At 36.3% G+C, this 14,160-nt stretch overlaps 1 protein-coding gene across 1 annotated transcript in view; it reads right to left on the bottom strand.

Annotated features, from left to right (window-relative positions):
• Nucleotides 1–14,160, bottom strand: part of b3glcta (beta 3-glucosyltransferase a) — a 150,684-nt gene that overhangs the window by 57,557 nt on the left and 78,967 nt on the right. The window contains exon 4 of the mRNA NM_001302251.1: nt 1,071–1,180. Within this exon, the coding sequence (NP_001289180.1) occupies nt 1,071–1,180 (110 nt within the window). The remainder of the gene's footprint in view (nt 1–1,070; nt 1,181–14,160) is intronic.

Here is a 14,160-nt window from a genome sequence, read left to right as displayed (position 1 = left end):
GAAAAAAGGAGGAGAGGGGGTTAAAGAAGAAGGCTAAGGTAAGATGCTTTGGTTAATTATACTAAGTTAGGAATCATCTGAGGGGTTCAAAATACTTATTTTAAATTAGTTCATTCGTTCATTTTCTTTTCAATTGGTGGATCGTACATTAGCTTGACTCTGAGCCAGCTGTGTTAATCATAAGCACGTGATTCTCTCGATATTAGTTTATAAATAAACTTCACTTAATGAGAATTACACATCAGGTCTTCTTCGGATCAAACAAGGGATCCAAAATAATGTTTATTTTCACCACATCACACCTGAAAACAATAACCTAATTAACCAATCAACCAAGATAGTGAGAGAGAGAGAGAGAGAGAGAGAGAGAGAGAGAGAGAGAGAGAGAGAGAAGAAAATGGAATTTGATTTGAAACATTTCTTCTAGCTTTTTTGCATCTTCTGAATAATCTTTTTTGTAATTATTATTTAAAAATTATATTATTGTCATTAATATTTATGTCACATATATATATATATATATATATATGTTTATGTAGGAAAAAAACTATTTATTAATAAATGAATGAATAAACTCTCAATAGACTCTTTTGAGATCTATAGTAGTTGTGTGCAGACATTTTGTTTACTGTTTTGCTTAATCTGATTGAGCAGCTGCTTAATATGTTTTTGGGATGACTTCATTTCTACACATCCGATTCCCACAAACCTCTTACTTAACAGAGGTTAAACTCAATTCCTGGAGGGCCACAGCTAACTAACTAATTAAGTCCTTCAGGCTTGTTTGAAACCTACGGGTAATTGAAGCAGGGCTGGAACTAAACTGTGCAGGGCTGTGGCTTCCCAGGAACTGAATTTGACACCACTGTTTCAACATTACCTTGAAACATTCACAAAAAGATTTCATTTAGAAGGTGATCGTTTGTGTTTAATGTTTCATTTCTAAGTCACATCTCTTTGACTTGATATGATTTGAGTACATTTTAAAATTCCATGCTTAGAATGAGGTCAAAAGGTTATGTAAAGTTAAAGTGAAAAATGTGAGCACATAAAAAGTGAAATCTCATTACCTCCTGTAGAGTTTGTGTCTGCAGCAGAAGGTCTTTTCTGAGTTTCTCCGCCTGCCGCACATGGAAAGAGTTCCTCTGGCTCTGGATGACAAACACCACTTCTCTCAAGTCTACAACAAAGACGAAGAAAAACACACACTCACCATGTCATCCCATTAATTTGATTTCTGCAGGGCGCACAGCGATTTCCCATTGAGAGTAATGACAAAAAGGTAGGATCAGAATGATTTTGTTTCAATGGCAAATATATCTATGGGTAGCATTCATTATGAACAAGGACACAGTTTTTTATTTAATTTTATTTTTTTGCACATTTTCAACTACTCTGTTTTCATCTTTCATCTGCTCCTTTCAAAGATTTTTAGAACAATACTCTCAAAATCAGTTTCAGAAATGGTTTAGCTATGAAATTTGTGTAATTAACCCCTGTGTGTCAATGAAAAAAAAGCTACATATAATTTCATAAAGGACAAAAAATGACAAAAACTAATTTACTTAAAAGATTTTAACCCTTTACATTAGTTTGCCTATGCAAATATGTTCCTATATAATTTTATAAATGTTTCATACTTATATACAATTATATAAAATTTCTGCAGTCATATTAAAAATAACACCAAAGATAACTTTTTCAAATTAAACAAACTTTAATACCCCTACCAAAACTCCCACATACTTATAATGACTACTTTAATTAAAGCTGCAAATTTGGTCTCAAGTGCTTTAAAACTGTTTATTTGCTCCACAAGCCCAACCTGAAATAAATGATATATTTTTTTATTTATAAAAAAACTTCAGATTCAGGGGAAACTATTTTTGCGCCTAGTTTCATAGATGTATAAAAGCAAATAAGATAATTTGCCTTTTAACAAAATTTGTTTTTAATTAGAGCCGCCAAAATGATCAAATAAAAATAAAACAAACAAAAATGTCCATAAGGATGCAGGAGGTTTAACATTTAAACAACCATGATAAATATACGCCAAGAGGGAACAGCTCTTTGAGACATCGCCAAGATAATAGATACATGACACAATTAATGTACACATGGCAATGTTAATCTCCAGATAATCATGTCCAATGCCAATCTTAAAACCTGTCTCCTGTCAACCTCCCATCTCTGTCCAATAAGACTAAAAGCCCTAAAGATAATCATCCTTTTATCTCAACAGATATTTGGAGGGAAGAGAAAGGGCCTAGTGTGGCGCAGCTGTCCAATTCCAAATGTGCTACAGTACAAGATTAAAATCTAAAAATCCAGTATTCATAGAGCAGAACTCGCCGGACTCAAGGTCAAGTCTTTAGAGTTATGCTTCTGGGGCCATAATACAGAAACTTCCTAAGGAGATGTCAAATGCTATTTCATGGATTCAAACTTTTTTACACTGTTAAAGAGTTGGATTTTGAAAAATCAGTTGAATAGGAGAATTTCTTTCTCAAAAGGTTTGTTCAGGGTACACTCTCAGAAATAAAGCTATAACATTTGTCACTGGGATGCCTTTTCAAAAGGCACATTTTATGTTCCTAACAAGTCCTAAAGGTACATTTTAATACCTAAAAGATACAAATGTCAGTACCCTAAAGGTACTAATGTCCACGTTACGATTTAGAAAAGGTACCACACCCCAGTGATTTTGTACCATTAGAGTTTGTATTTCAAATAGATGTAATCCCCAACATTAGTTACTAATCTAGTTAATAATCTCTTAATATTTCCATAATCAAGGGGAAAAAACATTACACAGTTCCTTATGACAAAGCACAGCCATATATCCCTTTATCTTCCATTTATACAAAAACTTTCAACAGAAGCAAGTGGAAGCAGAAATAATATGTAATATAGCTGCAAGCAGCAATTAAGGGGGCAAGCACGTTTGACCAAAAGGTGGCGCTGCTCCAGAAGTTTTTAAGGACTTTCAGGGCATGGGGTTGAAGATGCATACCATGTTTTGTAATGATATGTGAATGTGTTGGTAAAATATAGCATATATAGCATATAGCAAATATAGCAAAATATAGCATCCAAATATAGCCCATTTGGATCAAAAGTTATCATGATAAACATACATGAACATTTGGACAAGTGGTGGCGCTAGAGAGTTTGATTTTGAGACTTCATATTTGGTATGATTATTGTTAATATGTCCTCTATCATTGTGCCAGATGCTTACCATGTTTTGTAATGATATGTGAATATGTTGGTAAAATATAGCATTTTTGACCAAAAATCGAAATGGGCGACGCCCAAAATGGCTGACCTGTGAAAATCAGACATCATTCAGCTCGACATGCTCTGGCGGATGTAATGAGAGCAGTTTTATGAGTTTCGGACGAAAGGTTGAGACGTTATAAGCCAAAAAGCAAGTTTTTTGTATCTCCGGACTACTAGGGGGCAGTGCGCCGAAACTCTGCATGTAACCTCAGACCCTAGTTGTCATAACACATACCAAATTTGGTGTGAATCAGTGAATGCGTTACGGAGATATCGTCTCAAGTCCATTTTCGCAAGTTCTTCGTAAAATTTGATCGCAAGTTAAACAAAAACGGTTGGTCAAATCAACTTGAATTCCATAACTTTTGGTTGGCATGGTCTGTAGATCATGTGATTTAATTTTGGTGAAAATCGGAGAAACGGCCTAGGACGAGTTCGATCAAATAGGTTTTTCAAAAAATTTTAAATAGCGCGAAAAAATTCATGACGTCATAGGGTGCGTTTAAATCGGTCTGAGCCAAGGAATCAGAGGAAAAAAGAATTTTGATTGTAGCCCATTCGGTTCAAAAGTTATCATGATAAACATACGTGAAAGTTTGGACAAGTGGTGGCGCAAGAGAGTTTGATTTTAAGACTTCATATTTAGTCTGATTAATGTTGAGACTGGCCTCTATCATTGTGCCAAATTATACAACTTTCCCGCATACGCCTATATGGGCTGCCATTCAAATCCGGCGGAAGAAACGGAAGAAGAAGAACACTAACGAAAGCAATAGGTGCCTACGCACCTACGGTGCTTGGCCCCTAATAATAAGTCTGCATGAAACTGAAGATTTCATAACAGAAACACATTAGGTTGAATGTGAGTAATATACTCAATCCACTTGGACCAGAAGTCAACAAATACTGTGTATCTTTTTGGTTATTTACACAATGTAATTTTCTCGATAATAAATATATTTTCAACGTCAATCCAATCCTCTATTTGTGGTGGTTTAGATACAAACTAACAATTTGCAATAGCTTTTTAGGTGTAGCAAGAATTTATTATTCATTCAATCATTTTCTTTCGGTTACTTCCTTTATTTATCAGGGGTCACCACAGCGGAATGAACCGCCAACTTATCCAGCATGTTTTATGCAGCGGAAGCCTTTTTAACTTATTCAATTCATATATAGTGCATGTCTTGGGACTTGAGGGGGAAATTAGAGCACCCTGAGAAACCCAGAAAGCAGGTAAAACAAAAACAAAACACGAACACACACAAAAAATAAAAATAAACTAGTAAATAACAGGGTGAGAATGTGGTAAGATCTGAAAACATGGTAAAAATCATTCTTTTTCTGGATTGCTTTTAAAAACACTGTCGGTTGGGTTTAGGGAAGTGGGTGATAGGGTCAATCGGTGCTTTTAAAAACACTATTGGTTAGGTTTAGGGAAGGGTGGAGGTTTAGTCAGTCACTCAACAGCGGCTTCTGGCAATATACACGAGAACAGCAGGCGCGAATGGTACTCGCAAGAGAAATGTAAAATCTGAAAATGTATACACAGCGGCCTCTGGTGGATTTGTGAAAACAAAAACTGCAAAAAAAACGCAGCTCCTGGGACCTATTTTGCGATGTCTAGAAATCTATAGAGGGGTACGTTTCAATAATGAGCCTGGGTTGCATTATTGAGCAAATAAGCTATGTGTATAATTATAAAAAAAAATTAAAATAAATAGGTTAAGACAACTTAATAGATCCGAGTTACAACAGATTTACACACTTTAAGTAAAGTTAAATTGAGGCTTTTACTTGACAGGTTTACTCAATTTTTTTAAGTAACTAAATCACTTTTTATAGTGTAATATATTAATAAAAGACGAGAACACACTGATCTGGCATATTTTGGTCCACATTTGAATGTGATTAATTCAACAAATGCAGTCAAGTGGCTTTTGGTGAAAGCTACTCAAGCTACTCAAAGTCTATGGAAATTGAAAAAATAAAAAATGCAAGCTCCCCTGAATTTTACAGAATGTTTTCAAATATCTTAGAAAAGTGAATTTTAATTTATAGGTCACCTTTACTGTAAGTGTCAAGTTAAGATAAGAAGATATCTGATGAGCTCATTTTCCAAATGGGAACTGAAATCACTATGGTTACTAAACAGATAAGAATGGATTTGAGATCATGAGTGTTTCTTGATCTGCAAATGCTGCTTGCTGTGTCAAAGTAAAACATGTGAAACAACACAGCATGGCCTCTTGAATAACACACAAAGGACTTGTTTATAATGAGTTCTAAAAACAGAGAATGAACTCAAACCACCTCAATGTTAAATGTGCCAAAAGAGTCGTTGAGTCGTGAGAGTAGACCTGATGAAACCGACTCGTCTGAGGGCCTGTGAGTGCTGTAATTAGACACCGATTTAACGCACTGAGACATTGATCTCCCCAGTACAATCTGTGACATTTGTCTAATGTCACCACAGTCACTGTAACCTTTAGATGAACTTTATATTTATTATCAAACCAGCCGTGCAACAGAATCATCTTATTAGCATCTGAGCATATAGGATGTCTAAAAATGAAAACATTTGCAAGGGATAATTTAATAAAACACAGACTATACTGTCACTGACAACCAATCAACAAACAAATTAATTAATCAACCAATCAACTCAATCATTGACTATAGTGGCAAATAAACAAACAAATATCAAACTGGGCAAATAACAAACAAACAAAAACAAGAAAATCAGTCACTTACTAAAACAAATAAATAAATTAATTAATCACTAAAATAAAATTATTATGGCTGACAAAAATTAAATTAACAAATAATTTCAATGATTATTTACAGACTAAAACCAACAAGTAATTCACAAAATAAAACAAACATTTATAAAGTTCTTCATACGATGAAAGTGATTTGTGTTAAATAACAAATTATTTTGCGACAAATTGAAAAATCTTACTATGCTCAATTATGATTTAAGTGACTTTAAACGTGGCATGGTTGTTGGTGCTAGACAGGCTGGTCTGAGTATTTCAAAATCTGCTGATCTACTGGGATTTTCACACACAACCATCTCTAGGGTTTACAGAGAATGGTCCGAAAAAGAGAAAATATCCAGTGAGCGGCAGTTCTGTGGGCGGAAAAGCCTTGTTGATGCCAGAAGTCAGAGGAGAATGGCCAGCTTGATTCGAGCTGATAGAAAGGCACCAGTAATTAAAATAACCACTTGTTACAACCGAGGTCTGCAGAAGAGCATCTCTGAATGCACAAATCGTCCAACATTGAGGCAGATGGGCTACAGCAGCAAAACACCTCACAGGGTGCCACTCCTGTCAGCCACTGTAAAAATCGGAAACTGAGACTACAATTCACACAGGCTCACCAAAATTGGACAATAGAAGATTGAAGAAACGTTGTCTGGTCTAATGAGTCTCAATTTCTGCTACTACATTCGGATGGTAGGGTCAGAATTTGGCGTCAACAACATACAAGCATGAACCCATCCGGCCTTGTATCAACAATCTGGTGGTGGTGGTGTAATGGTGTGGGGGATATTTGCTTGGCACACTTTGTGCCCATTTGTACCAATTGAGCATTGTGTCAACAGTCAACCACAGCCTACCTGAGTACTGTTGCTGACCATGTCCATCCCTTTATGACCACAGTGTACCCATCTCCTGATGGCTACTTCCAGTATAACGCGCCATGTCATAACGCATAAAACATCTCAGACTGGTGTCTTGAACATGACTATGAGTTCACTGTACTCGAATGACCTCCACAGTCACTAGATCTCAATCCAATAGAGCACCTTTGGGATGTGGTGAAACGGGAGATTTGCACAATGTATGTGCAAATCTGCAGCAACTGCGTGATGCTATCGTGTCAATATGGACCGAAATCTCTGAGGAATATTTCCAGAATCTATGTCATGAAGGATTAAGGTAGTTCTGAAGGCAAAAGAGGGTACAACCCGGTACTAGTGAAGTGCAAAAACGTAAAGCATCATGTATAAGATTTGACACTATGTCCATACATTATTAACACTCGAATTGCTATAACTAAAATGGCCATAACTGTCATTCTGACTGTTTTACATTCATACAAGATTTTTAGATTTGAATCTTCTATTACGATTCTAAGCCTTGAATGTCTAATTGATGATGTGATTTCCTTACAAATATAATCCATTTTTGTAAAAGCTGTAATTGTGTATGAGTTATAGACCACCCATGAAGGAGTGCAGCTCATTTTGTTCAGCAAGCGGGAGAGCAAAGCTTTTCACTGAAATTTTAAAATACATTTCTGAAGTAAAGTTATAATTCTGCTATCAGAAAGTTCAGGTTTTTGTTAGTAGAAAATTGCTAGGCAACAGAGGTACAGGAAAAAGTAGTGGCAACTGAAATGCATGTGATCTATTTACTATTCAAGGTAGAAATGCTCAGAATTTATTTGTGTTTTGTAACATTTCAAAATAGCAATGTTAAAATGACATGCACAATTTCAGGATAAAATCCAGGTACTTTGGTATGTGGATTTTTTTTTTTTTAACAAAGTTATTAAATAATACTTTTTAATGATCAAAATGACCTCAGTAGATCTAGTGTTTAAAAGCACACATCAATTATGCTTGATGCAGGTGTATTGTCGAATATATATTCGAACAATAAGAACAACAAGCAAGATGCAGGTGTATTTATTTGAAGTGATGCACTCGTGGTCCACTTCATTACCCACATGCTGAAAGCAGACTCTAAATCTGTAGGCTGGGTAAAAGAATTAACTTTGCCTTCATACGTTCTCTCAAGTGAGCAAGCTCTGGCATATAATAAAACCCAGACTGCAATGAGCAGCGTCACGTCTTTAATAAGTCTTCCAGTCACTTCATCATCAGCTTTCCTCTTGTTAGCTCCAGCTTGAGCTCATGTACAAGACTCTAAACAGCCATGTCTCTTTGGATCACGTTCCTGTTCTTCTTTCAAACAGCTGCACAAAAAAAAAAAAAAAAAAAAAAAACACGTCTGTACAGTGAATACTGCACATCATTAATTATGATTAGACAGAGTTTTCTCCTTCATGACGTTTTTAAGCAGCTCTGAGAAATGAGGCTCATTTGTCAACATAAACAAGACAAGGTGTCCAAGGATAGCGACAGCTTCGTAATCCTCCTCCAAGACAGGTTGAGAGAGTGAGAATGTGGGGAAAAACAGCTGACGTGAGCAAACACTCTGTGCGTGCATCAATCTGCTCCACAGTTAAGTCATAAGCACTCTTCTCGAAGTGTCAGCCGTTTCTAGAGCTGTTCCACAGTCCAAGTCAATTCGTTGTATGCTGGTGTTTGCTCCCTAAACTAAACTAATGCACATTGGCTGCATGTTAAACTCAATATACACGGTATTCAGAATTATTGAATGTAATTAACAACAATGCTTTGCTGTGCGAAAATGTGATTCAGGCATTTAGCTGTACAAGAGGCACAGTCTAATGATGAATATAATGTTTACCATCAAGCGCAGATTAATTAAACATGCTCTCATCCAATAAAGGCTCTTCAGAAATTCTTGCTTTGGCTTATATTTTAACGAAACCGCAAAAATGTACTTACTGCAGCTTCTAGGACAAATAAAGCCACGGTGCAGCATGATGCCAGAAGTATTCGTTCCTTTTCACACTAATGATATTAACAGGAACATATTTAGGTCACCTGCCAGTGACCTACTCACACCTGCCGTTCACACCTACCATTCTCCATGATGGTCATCCAGATTTCTTGAACCCCTGGTGCCTAGACTGCAGCTCTGTTTGAGTTTGCCTAGAGGAGAAAGCGTCATGCCCAACTAAGCCTGGTTTCTATGAAGGTATTTTTTTTCTTCACTTTCGTCAATTGGTGAAGCTTGTTCCTTGTCACTGTTGCCACTGGCTTGCTTGGTTTGGGACTTGTGGAGCTGCACATCGATGGATTTGCTCTTCAGTGTTTGGACTTTTAGCAGTGAAAATTAAACAACACTGAACTGAACTAGTGAACTAAACTGTGAAAACTGGTGCAGTTTCAATTTAGTAGAACTTCTATGTTTAGCTGCTTTGACACAATCTACATTGTAAAATATAGCTGTAGAAATAAAGATGAATTGAATTGAATATTTTTGTCGAATAGGGGTTAGGTAACCAAATACATACCGTATGGTGTCCATGATTTGTAATCAAACATCACCCATCCAAAAGCATATGGATACATTTCAGGCATGGTATGCTTATTTTGAACAATGCTGTACGGGTTTGAGTCTGGTGAAACACAGTTTCACAAAAGAGATGAAAGCAATAAAAAATATATATGTTAGGTAAAAATATGTTGGTCGCAGGGTTTTTTTTTTTTTTGCGAGAAACTTGTTCATGCTTTTATGAGCAGCAGGTTGGATTACTGTAATGGACTCCTCACTAGCCTTCCCAAAAAGACAGTCAGACAATTACAGCTCATCCAGAAAACTGCGGCCAGGATTCTGACTAGAACCAGAAAATTAGAACACATCACATCTGTCCTAAGGTCTTTACACTGACTCCCAGTTACATTCAAATTAGATTTTTAAGTATTATTACTGGTCTATAAATCTCTAACTGGCCTAGGACCTCAATACATTACAGATATGCTCACTGAATACAAACCTAACAGATCACTCAGATCTTTAGGATCATATAAACTAGAAATTCCAAGGGTTCAGTCAAAGCAGGGTGAATCGGCCTTTAGCTACTACGCCCCTGCTGCTGGAATCAGCTTCCAGAATGATCAGATGTGCTCCAACATTAGGTACATTAAAATTGAGACTGAAAACACGTCTGTTTTGCTTTGCTATTACTGAATGAGCACTGTGCTACGTCCAACAGATTGCACTATTATGTCTTCCTTTTTCTTTTTTTCATAATTTTATACCCGTGTTACTACATTTTAATCTGTTTTTATCTGACTTTAATCACTTTTATTACTTGTTTTATTTTCTTATACTTGTCTCTTTTATTCCTGTTTATGTAAAGCACTTTGAATTGTTACTGTGTATGAAATGTGCTATGTAAATAAAATTTCCTTGCCTTAAGTTTGATTTTAAAAACACTATTGGTTAGGTTTTGGGAAGGGTTTAGTTCAGTGGTTTGCTGATGTAAGTCATAAGCCCCGCCTTCTCATGAAAAAATGCTGTATCTGAAACATACAACAAAACACACAGTACCCCCAAATAATGCATTTCACAATTGCACAAAAAAGTGCACAAAAGTGTAGACAGCGCCCTCTAGAAACAAGCAACCAAACATACCCAAGCAGTGTATTATACATTTTTAAAAATGTACGATGAGGCATGTATTTCAAATGAGTAATTTCACAGATTTTTTATTAAAAAAAAAAAAAAAAACTTCTCTTGCTGTGGCTTAGATCTTCATCCATTTGGCCTTCATCTGAACTACCTGCCGTCAGAGAGTTGCAGACACTTTAGAATGACTCAACATCTTGCTTAATCAGTGAACACTGGAAAGTTAGGCTGGCAGAGAAAAAGGGTTTGACAGGTAATTTAGCAAATTACCATCAGGTGCTGGGTTAACACCAAAAACTGGCAGATACTGTATCTTACAGTTATAATTCTGATGATTTTGATCAATGCTATTTTTAAACTGTGCTTCAAAATACATGTAATTGCATACTGTATTCAGGGTGCTATTGAAGTTTCCTGATATTTAGTGCATCAAAGTACTAATGCTTTTATTGACATTTGTGTTTTGATTACAGTTTTAAAGTGCAATTTTTTTTTATTTTGTCAAGCACCTTGGGCAGTCATTTGGTAGAAGTAATTTGCTAATTTGGGGACCATAATGAGATACAGTCAAAGTCTGTGTGGGCTGAAAGCTTCAGTTGTTTTGCCTGAACCCTCTTTGTCCACTCAAAACCAGGGTCTGCGAGAGCCAAGGGCCACAGGCAGGATCTGTTATGTAGAGTCATGCTGCTTTAATTTAGTGTTGCTGCCTGCCGTTTCTGCTCTGTCCTTCTCCACCTCAAAGCTGCTATTGATCTGCTAGCTCTGATGGGAAGGGGATTTAGCTCCTAAACCGCTCCGTGCCCATCTCTTACAGATCTGCCAGCCTCAGGGATAGATGCTTATAAAGCAAACGTATGCTGTTCACTCCAGCTCTCTGCTTGCATCCTTCAGCTTTCAGAGGCACAATCCCACTTTTGAAAAAGCCTTTGTGCAAAGTCCGCTTTCAAGTTTGTGTGTATGTTCGTGTATGCGTCTGCACATGGATGTGTGTTGGGATCTTTTCAGAGATTTATTTATGGTATATATGCAATTTGGTGCCTTGGGTATATCTATATAGTAGCAAATTACAGTGTGTATGCAATGTGCCTTAGTTAAAGGACTTTTTTAATACTGTACAGTTGTCCCAAAAAAAGATTTCACAAAAGGGTAAAGCTGGTCACTTATGCCTTGTTTCTACTGATTGGTATGGTACAGTACATTACAGTACAGTTGCATTTCTATTGATGTGGTTATAGCATAAGGGGTCAGGCCGAGAGCTGTGGGAACAAAGCAAGGTCGATCGTGCAAGTCTTTAACTAAAGGGGAGCCAGGGTGACAAAGGAGGGAGAACCCACGTGCAGTTTTATTAAGAATCGTCAGGCAGGCAATGATCAAGGAACAAATGGTACAATGAGGACAATCCAAATGTGTAGTCAAGGTCACAGGCAATAAGGTCTGTACAGGTGGCAACAACATAGATGAGGAAAAGGGTCAAGAAACACAGAAAGACTAAACTGGGAAACTCTTTGTGGTGTAACAATAACAAGACTCAGCAAAGTGTGTGGGAATGTGAGCAGTATATATAGTCTGTGTAATCAGTATTTGATGAGTTTCTAGCTGTGTGTGTGCAAATTAACGGTGATCCAGAACACGTGTGTGAGGTGTATGACAGGAGTTGTTGTTTATATCAGCGGCAGACTTGTCGCTCTGGTGGTAATGAATGTTGTCTTTAAAAAAAAAAAAAAAAAAAGATAATGAATGTTCTCCAGCGATCTATAAGGGCTATATCGTGACAAAGTGAAACCTAGCAGCACCTGTTTCCTACAGCGGCCTCGCTTCAATGGTGTATACCAAAAAAAGCAATCAACGTCTTTTTTTGTTTGGAGAAAAAAAGAAGCCAGAGGGGCCGTTCACATTTTGTGCACTCAAGTTCATTTCAATATTTAAAATGCAGATGCACAAAGCACACAGAAATAGAGAGAGGAAGAAGTACACCTTGCACTTTCCATGTTTTTAGATGCAACGTGTTAAAAAATGAATAGTGGACATACAGCAGATCCTGTTCTCGCTTCACAAAAAGACAACAACCGGTTTTGGTTAGGGCTGCACAATATATCATTTCATCAATATCAACATCAATATCGCAATGTGTGCATCTGCAATAGTCATATCGCAGGGCGAGCAATATTGAGTTTATATGTTGCTTTCATATTTGAGCTTGAGCCATAACTCCGAAAACATGAGATTTGTGGATTTTAACCATAACAGAGTGAAAGTTTTTTTTCTGCATGTCTCTGCCTATGGCTGTGCATACATCCCCAAGAAATTGTACAATTTGTAACTTTAATAAATATGTATTTTATTTAACTTTATAACATGAAGAATTATTTTACATATGACTATTGTTTTTGTACCTGAATACTATTTGACTCCCCAGCAAAGCAATGTTTGTTTAACTTTTTTCTTTGCTCTGTTGTATTTATTTATCCTTTCAAATCATTTATTATATTTTATGCTCGATTCACAACCAGAATAATCCCAAGTCAGTGTATAGTAGTGCATTCCTTGCATAAAGAGCTATTAAAGATATCCAGTGAAATGATATTCATATAGCAATATATATTGCAGAAAAACAAAACATCGCAATGCAAAATTGTTCCAATATTGTGCAGGCTTAGCTTGGGTTGACCATGGTTTATTGCTGTGTGCCATCACTGTTTTATTATAATGTCATGTCTCAGCTGTGAATTTGGTGTTTTTGTGTTGATGTTCAACCAGCTTGTTGATAATTCTCTGTTGACCAATCAGCATTGTGCAGTGAGTTTACTCCATCTCCACATTTTAGTATAATATTGTTATGCTAGGTACCCTTATGAAAGGGTCCCAAAAAGTTTGTTTTGCTATTTTGGTACTTCTGACTGTGGAAACCATAAAATTGCAAAGCGTAAAGTACTGGACCAAACAATACTGCTCAGTGGACAGAATCCATTAGATTTGCCATGCTGACCAACAAAAGTCTGCTTGATTTTAAAGTGATCTTGGGAGCTGTGCTTCGTATTTCTGCCATAGTGAGAGTAATAAATTAGCCAACATTATTGACAACACTGACAACAAAAAAGGCCTGCAACAACAAGGGTTGACTTTTTTTTTTTGCTATAAAGCAGCTCATCAGTGTAAAGATAGCTCATGTTTTTACTTAAATAGTCACAATGCATTATGAGATTGCCTATTTCACAACATGGCTCTCCGGCATTCTCATGGAAAGTCCATATTTATGAAATGCTAAATTGTAATTACCCTGTCAGATCCGTTCAAGTCACATTGGTGGTAGCAAGATGTCAATGCAGAATTTATATTTATTAATAACTTAACTTTTTAGTAACTCACAGCGATACTACAAGTGAGCTTTTTTTTTGAGAACCTTTTAGTGAAATGTTCAGGAAAAATTTACTTTAAGTAATTATTCTTACATTTAAGAATAAATGTAAGAATAGTGGCTGATTACCTGTCTATTGTTACCGGATTATTATTGAGATATTGGCTGTTTATTTGTACGTATTAAATACATATTTGGCATGATTTTATTATACCTAATACCTAA

The sequence above is a fragment of the Danio rerio genome, chromosome 15 (genome assembly GCF_052040795.2).
Source record: "Danio rerio strain M-AB ecotype USA chromosome 15, GRCz13ab, whole genome shotgun sequence".
NCBI classification, from domain to species: Eukaryota; Metazoa; Chordata; class Actinopteri; order Cypriniformes; family Danionidae; genus Danio; species Danio rerio.
The sequence above is the reverse complement of the archived record's forward strand: the minus strand, read 5'-3'. Positions and strand labels throughout refer to the sequence as shown.